This window comes from Antechinus flavipes, chromosome 4 (genome assembly GCF_016432865.1).
Source record: "Antechinus flavipes isolate AdamAnt ecotype Samford, QLD, Australia chromosome 4, AdamAnt_v2, whole genome shotgun sequence".
Lineage (NCBI taxonomy): Eukaryota > Metazoa > Chordata > Mammalia > Dasyuromorphia > Dasyuridae > Antechinus > Antechinus flavipes.
In genome coordinates, this window is record NC_067401.1 from 467,497,071 (window position 1) to 467,515,917 (window position 18,847).

An 18,847-nucleotide genomic window follows, 5' to 3' on the forward strand; every position below is an offset into this window, starting at 1 on the left:
CAAAATTTGAAACCAAAAAGGGTGAAAAATATAATTTTCCTTGAAGAGTTATTGTAATAATGAAATGATGAATATAAAAGGTAAAAGAAACATGATTATTGTTATTATTAAGTATCCCCTGATATGTGATATGAATAGGATTAGACTTAGAAATGAAAAGTTCTTTATGGAAAAGACATCCTGAATGGGAGTCGAATCCCAAGTCTACTACCTGCTTCCTAATTGTCTAATGCTTAAAAAAAAAAAAAAACAATGATTCCAGATATTGGAAAAGACTCAATATTTGCAAAAAATTCTGGGGAAACTGAAAAAAACATTCTGGCAGAAATTAGGTGTAAACCAACATGTCACACCATATATCAAGAAAAATGAATACATTACTTAGATACATATGGTAATTACCCAAATAATCATAGAATCAAAGAAGAAATTAGATCTTTTAGGTCTTTGAATAAAAGAAAAGTTCATGACCAAACAAGGGATAGAGATGGACAACAAATAATTTTTTATATAACCAAAAATTTTACATTTAATTTTTTTTGTAGAAATAAAACCAAGTTTAATCAAAATTAAAAGGGAAGATATAACTTAGAGGGGGGGAGAGAGACTTGCAATAACTTTCTCTATTAAAGGTCTCATTTTCAAGCTGTGTAAGCAAGTGATTCAAATTTAAAAGGACAAGAAACAGTTCTCCAGTAGATAAATGGCCAAGAGAGAGAGAAAGAGAGGGAGAGAGAGAGAGAAAGGAAGGGAGAGAAAGAAAAAGGGAGAGAGAAAGGAGGAAAGGGGGAGAAGGAAAGAAAAAAGGAGGAAAAGAGGGAAGGGGGAAGCAGGAAGGAAGGGAACTCATTGAAGCATTTTTAAGTGGAGAGAAAAGAACAGAACAAAGGCCAAAAAGAAGGGTTGATGAGCAAAAAGACTTAAAAAGTTATATATTGATCTAATACATTTAAAAAGAAAAGTGAGGTATACATAACAGATACCTACAGTTTCCTGTACAATTCTCTTTCCCTATTCTAATACATATGCACACATACATAAACCTGTTTTGTTTGGTGTTTATTAATTTCAGATTATTAATTAATCTCCCTCTTCCCTCCTCTCTCTCTCCCTTTTTCTTTCTCTCCCTTCCCTTCCCCCCCCCCTCTCTCTCTCTTTCTCTCTCTCTTGTCCATTTATCTACTGGAGAACTGTTTCTTGTCCTTTTAAATTTGAATCACTTGCTTACACAGCTTGAAAATGAGACCTTTAATAGAGAAAGTTATTGCAAGTCTCTCTCCCCGCCCTCCAAGTTATATCTTCCCTTTTAATTTTGATTAAACTTGGTTTTATTTCTACAAAAAAAAAATTTTAATGTAAAAATTTTGGTTATATAAAAAATTAATTAAAAAAAATACAAAGAGAAAAATTGTCCTCAGGCTAGCTAAACTTCTTGGTCTGATACTCCTTTATTACTATATTATCTTGGAAAAGCCATTTCATTTCTCTAGGACTAAGTTTACTCATTTTCGAACTGAGAGGATCAGATTATAATCCTCAAGGTCCCATCTAGTTCTAAATACTGAGCTTTTATCTACTGTTAATTGCTTTGATTCTGTTTAGAGTCCCTTACAAAGAATACTTCTGAGGAAACATCTCATATCAAATGCTGACCTTTTCTACCAGTCCTTTTTTTTTTTAATGCTAAGAGAACAGCATTTGAGAACTCAGATGTGACCCACCAACCCAACCATGAATTAGGAAGCTCTGAGTGATAATAGGCTTCTACTTTTGCAGATAAATGATGGGTAAATTTTGAGATATTATTCTATCTACATTTACTGGCTTTTTTTAATGGACTGAGACATTAGTATTAAAATGACCATAATTAAACAGTGGTTTGTTATTTAGAAGTCCAGGAGCATCAATGATCCAGTATGTAACCTCTCTTGGTTTGCAAGGGATGAACTATATCCAAGCTATATCCCTGTGAGGAACTTCTTTTTTGTGGGGCTCAGTTTCTTCATATGTAACAAAATATAGATGAGGCAGATAAACTTAAATGTCCCTTCTGGGTCTTGTATCCTATCATTTCACAATATTATAAATTAAGCAAATTCAGAAAAAGAAGTGTAATTAGTTAACTCAAACTATGTTCAAAGTATTGCTCAAGATGAAGTACTTATAGCAAATATATCTAACTCCATGATCATCATAACTGAGAATTGAACATGAGGATTGGGAGTGGGGGAAGATGGGTAGTGCAAGAATGCATGAAGATCTCAAATAATTGCATTCAAACTTACTTGTGAAGGATAAGAGAAAAGGAAAAAAAAAAGAATTCAAAGAGCAATATAAAGAAAAATGACGAAAAAGAGAACAGAAGAGAGAAAAAATAAAAGAAAAAGAAAGGACAATTTTAAAAGAGCAGAAAAAAAGTGAACAGAGAGAAGAGGAAAACATGAGATGGCTTTGATGAGAAAGTGTAAAAACATTAAATAAATTACAAGGTAGAGGGGGCAAAGAATAGCATAAACCAATCCAAAGTGCCACAGGCTCAGGAAGAGGAAAACGCCAAGTGGGAAGGGTGGGAAGCAGAAGACTGCTGCCCCTGCTCCATAGTCACATCTTTTCTCAGGGTGAATGAGCTCATCCATGATGTCACTGTCTCTGAGTCATCCCTCCACCGGAATCAGAGGTGAGAAAAGGCCTGTTAGGTCAGCCAGTCCAACCCTCCTGCCTACTAGGGTCAATGCAACAGTATATTCTCTGGGGCTTTGTCTTGTCTAGTCTAGTCCTGAAATGACTCAAACAATGAAGACTTTCACCTAAATCAGTGAGAGAAATTTTAACCATTTCCCCACTGGGCCAGAAATAACAAATGTGAGCAAATTATAGCTGCTTTTTACCCAGCCTATAAGTCTGAACTTGACAATCTTTGGAACCAAATTTCTGGAACAATGTTTCCCTCCCTCCATTCTCTTCCCTCTTCAATCCATCCTATGAAGAGGTGGCAAATCAATCAATAAACATTTATTAAGTTCCTGTTTTTTTTTTTTTTTAAAGAACAATACTAAGCACTAAGGATACAAAAAGGGTAGGGGGAACAATCCCTGCCCTCTAGGAACTTACCATCTAACAAGAGAACATGAGCAAGAGAGTGACTTAATAGAGCTTGTTTTTTAAAAAAATATTTTAGCACCTGAATGGAAGATGGATTTGAAACAGGGAGAATTGAGGCAGGCAGACCATAAAGAAATTATTGTAATAATCTAGACAAGAGTTGATGAGGGATCAATAAAAATTCATTAAGGAGATCCACAAGTAGAATAGGCTACTTCAGGGAGTAGCAAGTTCCACATGACTGGCAGCCTTCCAGAAGGGAATAAATTAACAATTTTTGGTAATGTGTGCTTGCACTGCTAATCGGAAAAGAAGTGGTTTTGACTGATAATAAGATATAGCCAGATAACCAAAGAAATCTGTTGCTATTCTGAAAATTTTGTTTTTAATTCTCTAAAACCATAATTTTTAGAGACATTTTCAATGTTGTGATGGAGCTGCAAGTGGAAGGCACAGCTATGAGAATGAAGGTAAGAATAGAATTTAAAAACTGAGTAAATGGATACCCACGGTTTAAAAAAAGCAGGATGCTCAATACTCCCTCCAGTGAACACAGGGCATATTGAATTATGGCCTGACTTCATGGAACCTCCATAGGAGAGGCACCCACTCACCTCACCTCCTTCTCCCCATTCTCCAGACAAAATCTATAGCAGATGCTCTAAAAGTAGCTAACATGACCCTATACCCTCTTCAAAGGTTAAAGAGAATTGTGTCCTAACCTGACAAGTTCTCTCCACAAACGTTCCAAGGAGATGACCTAGCCTGATACAAGAGATGAGATTACATGTGTTTTCTTTTTGTGTAAGAAGGAAAATGAGATTTATGATGAAAAAGGAAAATGAGATTTTGAATAGAAAAGGTCACCAAGGAATGGCACAGCTGAGGTCTTGGCTCTTTATGAAGGTTTATATCCCATTGTGAAACACAGTACCAGCCCCGAACTGTTCTGGGACAGAATAAGAGGATAATTTTGTTTTTTGTTTTTTGTTTTTGCTCTTTTTAAAGTGGAAAACATCCTTGCCTTTGAAAATCAACCCAGAGTTATTCTCCAATTGGTAAAGCTATGAACAGCTAATTTTTTGAGGAGGGAACCAAACAATTTGTAGTTATATAAAATACTGATTTCCTAAATCAGTAATGACTAGAGTTGTAGATTAAAACAAACTTGCGATATCATTTTATATTTATTAGATTGGGTAAAGGTGGCGAATTCTGAAGGGATGTAGAAAATTAGGATACTGATTCATTCCACAATGGTGGAATTGTGAACTAATCCAATGATTTTGGAGAGCAATTTGTAATTATACCCAAAGAGTTATTAAACTTTCTATATTCTTTCACTCAATAATACCTGTATTTGATTTGTTTTCAAGAATGATTAGGAAAAAAGAAAAAAGAACATATATGTTTTTTAAATGTTTAAAGCAATTTTCTTTGTAGTGGCAAAGCACTAAAAATTGGAGAGGGATGCACATCAATTGGAGATTAACTGAAGAAGTTGTGTATTCTGTATTATGTATCATGGGTGTATATATGTGTGGGCATATGTATATGTGAATTTGTGTGTGTGTGTATATATATATATATATATATATATATATATATATAATATATATATATATATATATATATATATATATAGTGTATGATTGTGGTTGAATAGTACTGTGCTATAAGAAATAATGAGTTAGTTAGATCATCTTAGGAAAAACATAGATTTGCATGAAATAATGAAGAACAAAATGAGCAGAATATTGCACATAGTTACATAAATGTTGTTTTAAAAATAATTTTGAGCCAATAACTCATTTTTAGCTATTATGAAAAACCAAATTAACTACAAAGAACATACAAAGAAAGACACTATCTGCATCCAAAGAAAGAACTGATGAATAGTATGTACACAATGATTTTACATTTATATTCATATTTGTGTCTAATGGTATCCATCTCTAGGGTTAAAAGCTGAAGAAAAAAAAAAGAAATTTACATGATAGTTTTATTATATATTTAAAAGGAATAGCAAGTTGTACATGATAAATTTGCAATTTCATGTGCAATCTTTTTATTGGACTGTTACAGAAATGTTTGTTTTATTCCATATTTAAATTTTAATTTTAATTTAAAAAATGAAAAAAGAAAATCAACCCAGAAGATGGAAGTTCATTGGTATGCTAGCCCCAAATTAGAAAGGGCACTGCCACTTTACCAGCTGTATCACCCTTAAAAAGTCATTTCTCCCGAGTTTCCCTCATATTCTTTATCTGTAAAGCCAGGTAAAGGGAAGGAGAAGAGATTGACCTATGGGACTATGGACAAGTCATTAGAATTCTGGGTGGGTCTCATTTCCTTATTTCTAAAAATTCATTTAAGAGGCTCATGAAGGACAGATGAGTGGTGAAAAAGTAAGAACAGATATTATATCCACATCCTATGAAACATCCTAGAATATGTATGTGTATATGTGTGTATATATATATATATGTATATATATATATACATATATATACACAAACACACACACACATATATATACACACACACATATATACACAAACACACACACACAGATATATATACACACTCACACACACACAGATATACACACACACACACACAGATACACACAGATACACACACACACACAGATACACACACACACACACACACATATATATATATATATATATATATATATACAGTATTCTATAAGAATCTGTGTGCTATAATATAAATATAATATCCTGTAGTATCAACCCCCTAAGTAGTCTACATGTTCTCTCTATATTCTCTAAAGACTTCTAAAACTGGATAGAAACATGGTAAGTGATGCAGAACAAAATAAAACTTCTTCTGCCCTGACCCTGAATTTTTTAAATCTAAAATCATATTTATGTTCTAGTTGAGACAGATTAATGGTACGGTGGATAGATTGTGAGAGGTGAAATCAGGAAGCTCAAATATCCCCTGCTTTGAGGTTTTTCATGATACTCCTACTCCCCTCAATTCAATTTCCTGACTGTTAGTGCTGGCCCCTCTCATTACTTCCTGTTAATTTTGTATATATTTTATGTATACTTATATTATTGAATGAAAAAGGTTTTATTAAGCTCTTACTCTAGTGCCAAGCACCAGGATACAAAAACAGAAGTTAAAGTCAGTCTCCTCCATAATGGCCGTTACACTGTAATGGAGAAGAAAATACATATGGGATAATAGTGGACAAAGGAGAAAATTGTGGTCTGAAAAGTTATAGGAATGATGAATTGGGCCACAGGGAAACAAATTGACACATCCCATCCAGGAACAATGGCAGAATTGATTTTTTTTTATCATGGCTCATAGTTCCATAACTGAAGATGAGGTGGACAGGTGAAGAAAAGATAAAGACAGCAAAGCTCTGAAGAGGCCAGAAAATAGAGAGTAGAGTAGAATGATTCCAGCCAAGTCATTTTACCTTACTCCATAAGCCTTAGTTTTCTCAAGTGCAAAATGAAAGGGTTGGATTAGATCAGACAACTCTTTTTGTTTCACAGATTCCTTTGGTAGTCTGGTGATAGGTAGAGACCTTATCTCAAAATAATGTTTTTAATGCAAAAAATAAAATTATATAGAATTGCCTTGAAAATTAATTACAGTGAAAGAGCTTACTATTTTTAAAAACAAAGTTCAGGGATCCCAGGTTTGGCAGCCTTGGATACAATGGCTTCTGAGGTTCCTTTCAGATCTAGGCCTACGTGTTTATAATCGGTTCTGAACATGGCAACTTGGCTTTTCCTGAAACTGGTTCTAGAAAAGCAAATCCAAGTAAACTCAGGAGGGCAGGAGGAACCAGGACAGGAGTTTCTCTAAGAGGTCATATGTAAGCCTTGTGAATAGAGAGCTTGCCCTCCCTTATTTTTGTCTCCATAACCCTAGAGTTTAGTACAGTGCCAGACACACATTAAGTGCATCATAAATGTTTTGTAAGAAATGACCAGCAGGATGAATACAGAGAGGCTTGGAGAGACTTACATGAACTGATGCTGAGTGAAATGAGCAGAACCAGGAGATCATTATATACTTCAACAATGATATTGTATGAAGATGTATTCTGATGGAAGTGGATTTTTTTGACAAAGAGATCTAACTCAGTTTCAATTGATCAAGGCAGAAGCAGCTACACCCAAAGAAAGAACACTGGAAAATGAATATAAACTGCTTGCATTTTTGTTTTTCTTCCCAGGTTATTTCTACCTTCTGAATCCAATTCTCCCTGTGCAACAAGAGAACTGTTCAGTTCTGCACACATATATTGTATTTAGGATATACTGCAACCTATTTAACATATATAGGACTGCTTGCCATCTAGGGGAGGGGGTGGAAGGAGGGAGGGGAAAAAATCGGAACAGAAGTGAGTGCAAGGGATAATGTTGTAAAAAATTACCCTGGCATGGGTTTTGTCAATAAAAAGTTATTATAAAAAAAATTTTTTAAAGTGCATCATAAAGATCCATCGACTGATTGATTGGTACTTTTCCTCTGCTTTTATTGTGAATGGGTCTCTTTAAGAAGAAGCTCCCTCTAACTATTAGCAGCTCTTCAGTCAGAGGGTTACCCAGAGTCATGAGGAATGATAACCAGAGTCACACAGCGGGCATGTAACACAAGGAGGAAGGAACCTGTTCTTCCTCACTCTCACTCTAGCCACTAAACCATGTTGCCTGAGTTTATTTTATATTTACTCATGTCTATATATGTTGCTTTCTTCCAATAAAATGAATTGTTTTCCAGGAAGGGGACATAATTGTCCTTTGTGTCTCTCATATAGTATCTGGAATACAGTAGGTGCTCACAAATTGCTATGTAGCTGAATCAATCTCATGTGACTCTATAAAATGAGTCACTGTTGGAATATTTGATTAGCAGATAATAAAGAAGGGTCTGGGAAGGTTTACCAGATGGGAAACATTGCTTTCAAAGGGAAAACTTTAGGAGACAAGAAAGTATGTCTGTGAGGGAGTCCTGGTGTTATTTTAAAAGAAGCAGGGACTGATTGAGCAATTGGGAGAACCAAGAACTAAGCCCAGGTCAATTTTAAACCGCTTTGTGATCTTGGGCAATTCAGGGCTCCATGAGTATGGAGGAAATGGGAAAGTTTAAGCCGGGAAGAATGACATTCAATAAAGGGCCATGAGAGTTATCTTCAAGTATCGGAAGAACTGTCATGAGGAAATGGGGTCATCCCTGTTCTGGTTGGTCCCAGAACCAGGAACAATGTGGGGAGGCTGCCAAGAAGGGGGTTTTGACTCAATATGAGGAAAAATATCTAAACAGAGATATCACAAAGTATCACGGCCTGCCTTGGTGGGTAGCAAGCTCCTAATACTGGAGGTCCTCAAGAAGATGAATGACACTTGTTGGAGACTGTATAAAAGGGATTTTCAGTCAGTTCCAGGTTTGGACTAGAGGGTCACTGAAGTCCTTCTAATTCTGAAGTTTCTGAGTTTACTTTTCCCTGATCCAGTTTACTCAGTGTAAGCTCAGGGTACGCCTATCATGACCCCCACTTTCTCTGCCCACACAAATGGAACCTTTCCTTTAAAGCCCAACTATATTCTCCCTTCCTTTGTTAAGGACTTCCTCAAGTATATGAATCTTTCTAGACATCTAGCATATTTAAAAATCAATATCATTACATATATTGGATTTAACGTGTACTTTAACATATTTAACATGTATTAGATTACCTGCCATCTGAGGGAGAGGGTGGAGGGAAGGAGGGGGAAAGCTGGAACAGAAGGTTTTGCAAGGGTCAAGATTGAAAAATTACCCATGCATATGTTTTGTAAATAAAAAGCTTTAATAATAAAAGAAATTCAATATCATGCTACTCAATATCAGTCCAAATGTCTTGCAAGATCATCACAGTATTTCAGGGATAGTAGCCTTATCTCCTGAATGAGACTGGAAAGCCAAGAAGGAAATAATATAATACAGGAAGTATAAAGATTGTAGTCAGGAAAACCCACTGTACAAGGCAGTGGAAGATATCATTCGCCTTCTAAAGATGAGTAAACTGAGGCTCGAAGAGTTGATGTGAGCTGCTCTAAGTCACACAGGTCTATTAAGCCGTGACACTGAGTCTTCTGAATTTAAGTCATGATTTCCCACTAGTGACAAGCTAACAGTTAGTTTAGTAGCTTCATAAATAAAAATATTGGGGAGTATCAATTAATGAGCATTTATTAAACACCTACTTTGTGCCAGGCACTGTGCTAAGTATCTGAGACACAAAGAAAGGCAACAACCATCCTTGCCCTTAAAGACACTGCTTTCTAATTGAGGGTCCAATCTGAAGTTGCATGGCTGTAAGGGAATTCCAGTGTGGAAATGCCTTCTACGAATGCAGACTGTAACCTACTAGATCCCAGCAGAACCCTCTGGTTGTCATTCTTTACCCTTATCACATGACCCCTCACCATCTCTTCCTATCATACATCTTCCAAATGATGATATATTTGATTCCCATTCTTCTTCAGCATTCCCCTCATGTCACAGCCTGTTCACACCCACCATGTACATATGGAAGCATTAAAATGGTCCAGCCCACCTTTGCCTGATTCCATATTTAGCAGGAACATATTTTCAGCAAACACCAGAAATAGAACACAGTGAAAGGAAATTGGGTGGGTGGGTGGAGTGAAGTGTTACATAAGGAAGGTGAGTGAGAGGATGCTAAATTGAATATCCACGAGAGACAGATGCTAAGACAGAGAGAAGCATCCCGTGGCTTTATTCTTTGGTAAAGAATGAAAAAAAAAAAAAAAACTTAAAGGAAATGGGGACGGCTTGTTAACACCAGTGAGAAATAAAATTATAGATTTAGACCTGAAAGGGAGATCAGAAATCATCTAGTCTGGGAATTCTTTACTTGGGATCCATGATTTTTTTTTTTTTATTTTGAGAACTCTTTTGTACTTCATAAATTCAATCTGATCAAGTTCTGACGATTTCACCTCTGCAGCAATTGTCCCATATGTCCTCTTCTCTACTCTGACACAGCCACCCCACTGGTGCAGACAGCCATCACCTCCCATCTGGCTGCTGGAAGAGCTGCCAGTGGGGCTACTGCCTCAAGTTACCCCTCCCTCCAGCCCATCCTCCCTTCAGCTGTCAAACTGATCTTCCTGAAGTCCAATCTGACCATTCACCAGGTCCTACTCAATAAACTCCCATGGCTCCCTCTCACCTCCAAATACAAAAGCTTCTATTTAGCACTTAAAGTCCTTCATAACCCAGTTCCCTTCTGCCTTTTCAGCCTTCTTAACTCTTCCTCATCAACATGTTCTCTTCAATCCAGGGACACTGGCCAGTTTTACAGCTCTTTGGGCATAGTTCCAGATTGCTCTTCAAAATGGCTGGATCATTTCACAAGTCCACCAACAATGTATTGGTGAATTAGCCTCTGTGAACAAGACCCTCCATCTCTCAGCTCTGGCCATTTTCTCCGACTACTCCCCATACCCAGAATACTTTCCCTACTTATCTCAACCTACTGATCTCCCTGGCTTTTCTTAAAATTTAACCAAAATCCTACCTTTTACAAGAATCTTTCCCTAATCATTTTTAATTCCATGCTTCATTAATTATCTCCATTTTATTCGGTAAATAACTTGATTTGTAATATTAGTTTGCATATTGTCTCTCCTGTTAGATTACAAGTTTCTTGAGGGTAAGGATTGTATTTTGGCTTATTTTATAACCCAAGTTCCTGGCACATATTCAATAGTAGATGTTTATTGATTGATATATTTAAAATACTCAATTTTCTTTGTAATACTCTGTACCATACCATACATTTAAAACATGATTTCTTGAATGTGAACTATTTGCATTTTTGTTTTTCTTCCTGGGTTATTTTTACCTTCTGAATCCAATTCTCTCTGTGCAAGAAGAGAACTGCTTGGTTCTGCAAACATATATTGTATCTAGGTTATACTGCAACATATCTAACATATATAGGACTACTTGCCATCTAGGCGAGGGGGTGGAGGGAGGGAGGGGAAAAATCGGAACAGAAGCGAGTGCAAGGGATAATGTTGTAAAAAATTACCCTGGCATGGATTCTGTCAATATAAAGTTATTATAAAATTAAATTAAATTAAATAAATAAATAAATAAATAAATAAATGAAACATGATTTCTGAGAAGGAGGTTTTATCAGTCTGTCAAAGGGTTCCATGATACAGGTCAAGAACCTCTGAAATAAGTCAGACATCATTTTACAGATAAGGAAACTGAGGCCCAGAGGGAAAACTCACTTAACCAGGACTATATAAGTAGTAAATGATAGAGTCAGGATTCAAATGTAGAACCTTGTTCACACACACAAAAGGTGAAAATCAGTAGATTTTAGATCAAAAGAAAGCTAGGCACAAGACAGCCAAAGATCCAGAAAGATCTCCAGAATTCCTAATGAGCCAAACTGTCTTATTTTTCCTACAACATGGGCTTAAATATAAGACCACTGCCAAAATCAGATAAGACTCACAGAGTTATCTTGGAAGTAATCTCAGAGGTCATCTAACCTGACCCCTTGTTTTAAAAACTTAGGACAACAAAGCTCAAGGAACTAACATTTGTCCAAAATGGCGGCGGTAACAAGTCATTCCCCAATTGGTAAATGGTCAAAGGAAATGAACAGACAATTTTCAGATGACAAAATTAAAGCCCTTTATAATTACATGAAAAAAATGCTCTAAATCACCAGTGATTAGAGAAATGCAAATTAAAACAACTCTGAGGTACCACCTCACACTTTAAGATTGGCTAAGATGACAGGAAAAGATAATGATAAATGTTGGAGGGGATGTGGGAAAACTGGGACACTGATGCATTGTTAGTAGAGTTGTAAAATGATCCAGAGAAACTATGTCCAAAGAGCTGTAAAGCTGTGCATATCCTTTGACCCAGCAGTACCATTATTGGGACTGTATCCCAAGGAAATCATAAAAAAGGGAAAAGGACCCACATGGGCAAAAAAATGTTTGTGGCAGCTCTTTGTGTGGTAACAAAGAATTGGAAAAGGAGTGGATGCCCATCAATTGGAGAATGGCTGAACAAGTTGTCGTACATGAAGGTAATGGAATATTATTGTTCTATAAAATATGATGAACAAGATGATTACAGAAAGGCCTGAAAAGATCTATATGAACTGAAGCTGAGTAAAACAAGCAAAACCAGGAATATATTATACATGATAACAGCAAGAAATGTGTGATGATCAACTATAAAAGGCTTGGTTCTTCTCAGTGGTTCAGTGACCCAAAGCAATCCCAAGAGACTTTGGACAGAAAATGCCGTCTGCATCCAGAAAAAAGTAAGGAGACTGAATGGAAATCATTACATGCTATTTTCACTCTTTTTTTCTGCTTTTTTAAAATCTCTCCATTGGTTTTTCTCTTTTACTCTGATCTCTCTTCCAACATGATTCATAAAGCAGTGGGTATTAAAAATAAATAAACTTACTACAATAAAAAAAAATGACAGAGGTAAGTGGGTATCAGAGTATAAGAGGTGACACTTGAGCATAGGTCCATTGGTCTCAGTGCCTTTCTATCTTTCTATCATGCCAGGAACTGGTTAAACATTGTTTTCATTGATCAAGCAGAGCCTATGAACTTTTAGCCAGTTGCTCCTAGAATCTTTTTAAAGAACAATGAACGAATCTCAAACAATGAAACGATAAGATCCACGCTGTGCTGACAACAGGGGGAAAAGGAAGAAATGGGTTCAAAGATGGATATGAATATTTCCTTGCCATTTTTGCAAGCCACGTTAATTATCTTCCATTAACATTAAACTGTCAGGGTCTGCTTGAGCCAGTTAGCTCTAATGACCTTCCTCAGTCTGCACCTTGTTACTCTCCCATGTTTCATATTTAGAAGGAAAGAAGATTCCGGCTGCTCAAAACTGACAGGACTTAATTTACATTTGGCCTTCATTAGGAAAGGAGCAAGAATCATTGAGACCAAATGGAAAAGCCAGACTCGTGGGGGTTATGAAAAATTCACATGGCATTTTTCCTTTTATCTGACAGTTACGATTAAGGAAACATCCGTCAATCTGAGGCACACAAACCTTAAGTAGAAGGGACACCCTTAAAATTCTATACTGCAAGACAAGACTCAAGGGCCAGAGTGTCTCTCTCTAGAGAGGGACTAAATTAATCCCAGAGAGTCCACGTGTCTTCTTGGCAGCCTGAACTGGACATCTGGACCGGTGATCTTTGATACCTGACTTCTAGAAACGAGAGGGCAATGAACCACACGGAGTAAAGTGTGCTGACTAGCCCACGGCACTCAGGACATGTGAGTGTGTGCTCTGGTCCTCAATATGCCATGAAATAAGTGTCACAAGCGTGTCATTTTTTTGACTCGAGCTTTTCCATTCTGGGGGAAGTAAAATGGGCTATAAAGGCAGGTCAACATTATGAAAAGAACTAGAACAAATCCTACCTCTGAACACTACTTGTATTCCTTCAGGTCTCAACTCAAATCTCCCCTCTACGGGAAACCTTTCCCAAATGCCCTTAATTCCAGAGCCTTCCCTCTCTTGATTATTTCCAGCTTAACCTATAGTATATTTATTTATATATAATATATATACATATATTTATATATATATATATATATACATATATATAACATACATGTGTACATATACATAATCAAATATCTATGTATGAGGTTATAAAGAAAAATGTAAATATATTTGTGTTAAATGTATAGGTGGGCATTTGTAATTTGTGAGAATATAAAAATATACATATAGCTTATATATACCTAGCTGCTTATGTGCTAGCTCCCCTAATAATTATGAGCCTTCTGAGGGCAGAGGCTGTTTTTGCTTTTCTTTTTATCTCCAGAGTTTATTTAGCATAAGGCCTGGCGCATTTATGGTGTTTATTAAATACTTTTTGGCCTGGCTTTATCATGTGACTTTGAGGAGATCCCTTCCCTCCTCCTAGGCTATAAAATTAGGTTATCAGCATGTTCAATCTTTATTTTCTGAGTTGTTGTTATAGCTATTTGTAACAATTATAGAAACGCGAGTTCTGAAAATGTCATAGAAACCTGATTCTTGGTAAGAAAGCCTGCTGTTTCCTGGCAGAGTTGTTTTTGAGATAAAAGAATATAAAGTTAAAATCGGGAAGGAGCTGTGCAGCCATCAAACCTGATTTTTCATACAGGGAAGCAGTTGCTTCTGGGTACATATCATTTGCCCCAGTAGAATGGAGACTCTTGGGAAATACTGGTTCATTTTTGTCTTTGACATCATTACCGATGAGATATATACACATATGTATGTATGTATATATGTGTATATATAATATGTATATAGATAGATAGATAGTGTGTGTGTATATATATATATAGTGGACAGTATATATATATATATATAGAGAGAGAGAGAGAGAGAGAGAGAGAGAGTGTGTGTGTGTGTGTGTGTGTGTGTGTGTGTGTATAGTGGACAGTAGATTACTTGTGTACTGAGAAAGAACTGGGTACAGCTTTAAATAGTTACTTAGCCAAGTGGAAAAGATATGGCTTTGCAATCAGAGGAAGCAATGTGATAGCTGAATTACTTTGGATGAATCACCAAATCTCTCAGCACCTCGGTTTCTCCTCTGTAAAATAGATGATTAAGGTTAAGGCTCTAAGCTTTGAGATCCCAAGTCTTGGGCAATTTGGAAGAGTCCTCAACTAATATACAAATGTTTTTTAATCTCCACCGATGTAAGAATTTTCCAAGGTGACGAATCCATAGATCTTTAAAGTACCAATTATTTCCAATTTATTCCCCCAGAATACAGAAGCTTGATATTATTTCCAATCCTTGTTCCAATGAAGGTGCTTAACGAACTCTCCATCAAAATGAATCGAATGCTGCTGGAGAAGGGAAAGCTGAAAGGGCGTGTCAGAAGAATCTTAAACATTGACACGAAGGATGATAAATGTAGAGTGGAAGGGATTTTGAAAACCACCTAATCTGATCCCCCAATTTTAGTAGTGACAAAATTGAGGTCCCAGAAACAAAGTTGTCCAAAGTGAAAAAAGACTAAATGACAGAATTAGGATTTGAATCCAGATGTGTTGACCCAAAACACAACGGACTTTTCTAATATTCCACTGAACCTGTTGTCATGAATAAATTAAAAAAAAATAATAAAACTCACAATTTTAAATTGAATGCTATTCTATGTTTGCTAAAAAAAAGAAAAAATGAACCTCTTAACAAAATTCATCTTTGTTATGCTGAATGTACTAGAGATGACAAACTTCAAACTTGTCTGTTTTATAAATGAGGGAAGCTAGGTGGTACAGAGGATAGAATGTCAGCCTTAGAGTCAGAAGTTCAAATATGGCTTTAGACAATTATTAGCTATATTTTAATTTAACATATATTGGACTACCTGCCATCTAGGGGAGTGGGTGGGGGGAAGGAGGGGATAATTTGGAACAGAAGGCTTTGCAAGGGTCAATGTTGAAAAATTACCCATGGATATGTTTTGTAAATAAAAAGCTTTAATTAAAAAAAAAGATAATTATTAGCTGTGTGATCCTGGATAAGTCATTTAACCCTGTTTGCCTCAGTTCCACCTGTTAATTAAGAACAGACTAGAGAAGGAAATGGAAAACCATTTTACTTTCTTTGCCAAGAAAACCCCAAAGGGGGACATGAAGAGTTAGGTATGACTGCAATGAGTGAATGGTAACAACAGTTTTATAGATGTCAGCAAAATGAAGAGGTTTATCTAAGGTCACAGAAGTAGCAAGTGATGGTCAGAATTTGAATCCAAGCCCACCACTGCCAAAGCCAGCACTCTAGAGTATATCTTTCTGGAGATTATTTAGAGTAGTAATTGCTATTGTTTATAGAAGACTTTAAAAGCTTACAAAGTGCTGGGATTAGAGTCAGAAAGACCAGAGTTCAAATGTGATCTCAGACACTTCCTAGTTGTGAGACACTGAACAAGTCACTTCACCCTGTTTGCCTCAGTTTCCTCAGTTATAAAATGAGCTGGAGAAGAAAATGGCAAACCACTTCAGTTCTTTTGCCAAGAAAAACCCCCAAATGGGTCACAAAGAGTTGTAAATGACTTAAAAAAACAATTAAACAACAACTACATATATAATCTCATTCTTCCTCCAACATTGGAAGTGAACAACTTGTCCAGGATGACACAGCCAATAAATGGCTGGATTCAAACTCAAGCTTTCCTGCTTCCAGATTCAGTATTCTACCTTTAAAGCACATAGCAACCCCTGGTTGGTTGCTGTCCGTTGTCCTACAAGGAGACCAAAATGACCTCACTATGTTAAAGTCGAGTGTGTCCAACTGATCAGACCAATATGAGCTCAGAATGCTCTGCCCTGCTTACAGGCCGACACAGGGATCAGATACACCCGTAAAACATGTGGCTGGCATGGGATAGTGCAGGGAAAATGCTATCCATGTCCTAGGGTGTGTGTGGGGAGGGGAAGGGGGAGGGAGGATTCACCACCTGAGGAAGCAAAGAATGTTGCCTGAAGAGGCCATTCGGGTTGAGTGGGAAGTCACCAGGCAGAAGATCCTTATTTATAAGCTTCAGAGGAAATCTGGATCTTATTAAGTCCCCATATTAATTTCAGGGAAGCTACAAATCTCCTTTGAGGATCATATACAATGAGGACATGTTTAGCATCTTATTCAATTACAGGAGATCCTGGGAAAATGTTGACATAAGGATGTAACAGGGAGAGCTTGAGATAATTATAACATATTTATACAGCGCCTTGACAATTTACAAAGTGCTCTCTTTCCATCTCACGAGGCAGACCGTGCAAATATTTTGTCAGGGTGAAGAACTTCCTCCACCTAGGCTGATAGCGAGCCATCCATTTTTAATTATAGTAGAAAAATCCAAGGAGTTGTTTGAGATACACTGAAGTTAAAGAACTTTCTCAGGGTCCCATAGTTAGGTGTCGGAGGTAGGATTTGAACCCTCATCTACCCGACTTCAATCCTAGAGCTTAATCCATAGGCTACAGTCTTTGAATCAGAGAATCAATTAGTGACATAGGCTTGGGCACTTAATGGTTCTCTTATGCAAGCTCATTTGTCACTCTAGCTAAAGTGAAAGAACCTTTAGGGCTGAGATTATATCTTAGACTTTTGTTCCTGGGAAGAAGGGAATGAGGAAGGGAAGGAAAAAGAAGAAGAAAAAGGAAGGAAGGGGAGATGATCCTCTTTGATAGCATTGCTGTGCATTGAGAGACACCTTTGAGATTGCAGAATCCTAGCTGAAGGAGAGGGCTGGCCAATCCAGATACCTGTTAGGGGACCTCTTCTGGACTTGAAAGGACAGCGGGTTTCTTACAGCACACCGCATGGCCAAGCGACCAAATACTGAGACAACTCTGAATCTCAGAGTGGAACAAAATCACGTTTCCCATCCCAATCAACCTAAGACTAAATGCAGAATCATTTTTTTTTAACTGAAAAAGACTGTAAATATCTTATTACAATTTATAATGATATCTTTGAAAGTGCAAAATGCTTTATGGACATTATAGTGATGTTATCTCACTTGAGACTCACATGAGTAATATTAGTATTAGTATCACCATTTTATAGGCAAATTTGGGGAAGTGACTTGCCTATGGTCATACAACTAGAAAGCATCAGGTCTTTCCTGGCTCCAAGTTTAGCCCTGTTATATTTAATTTTCTCCATCTTTCCCCCACTTATAAGTGCCCTCTCCCTTCTCTCATCCCCCAAACACACACATTTTTCAGAAGAGAAATCTGAGGGTCAGAGAGATATAATAAAGTACAGAAAAATCATGGGCAGGGCTGAAATTAGAATCCAAGGCCTTGGGACTCTCACGTTCCTCTGGGGGACACCAAGCTATAGGATTGTCTTCTTTTCCCCGTAGGCTGCTGGAGTAATTGAAATGACTAGTAATTTATAGCCAGGACATGAATCACACCCGGCTACTGCTCATTAGATGGATTCTCACTCTCCAACCCACCAGGGATTTTCAAGTCTGTGGGCTTTCTCAGGGACTTGAACTTTCTCACTCATCCATCTCTAATGGGATCCATTAAACTGGCATTCCCTTGCTGGACACTTCATTAAAAAGGTTGAATTCCCTCAGTGCTCGCTGTGGAACCCATGAATTAAGTGCTAGGGGTGAAGTCAGGTAATGGGTTCCAATCCAACCTTTGACACTTAGAAGCTATGGGATTCTGAGCAAGTCCCTTTATTAAAAAAAAAAAAAAAGACATTTTTTTTTAAGTTACCAGGAATGCTCTGGCTAAAGGATCCCAAATCATCTCAGACCCAAAAACTTGAGTTCAGATGAGATGGGGGTGGGGGTGGGAGAGGAGGGGGAGAAGAGGATTTTGAAATTAACAAAGGCAAAGTTCCTGATTTTACATGAGGAGTGAGCTAGGTTTGATGGCACCACTCCCTTCTCCCAATTCCCATTCTGGGTACTCACCTCCTTCAGCCAGAGAAGTTTAGGGGCTGCATCTCCACGGACATCACCCCTCCAACAAATTTCAGAACTCGATGGTTGGTACTGTTTATTCTCTCTACTTGACTGGCTGCACGGTGATCCATCCACATGATGATATTTCTGTTGGGGTCCCCTGATACAGGAGGAGAGACACGGAGACAATGAGAGAGATGGACAAAGACACACAGGGACAGA

General features: G+C 37.1%; 1 protein-coding gene across 1 annotated transcript in view; it reads right to left on the reverse strand.

The window, feature by feature from the left end:
• The window catches only part of FGGY (FGGY carbohydrate kinase domain containing), a 518,439-nt gene that overhangs the window by 460,339 nt on the left and 39,253 nt on the right, over positions 1–18,847 (reverse strand). Inside the window, 2 exon segments of the mRNA XM_051999569.1 lie at positions 18,635–18,660; positions 18,663–18,785. Coding sequence (XP_051855529.1) covers positions 18,635–18,660; positions 18,663–18,785 — 149 coding nt within the window.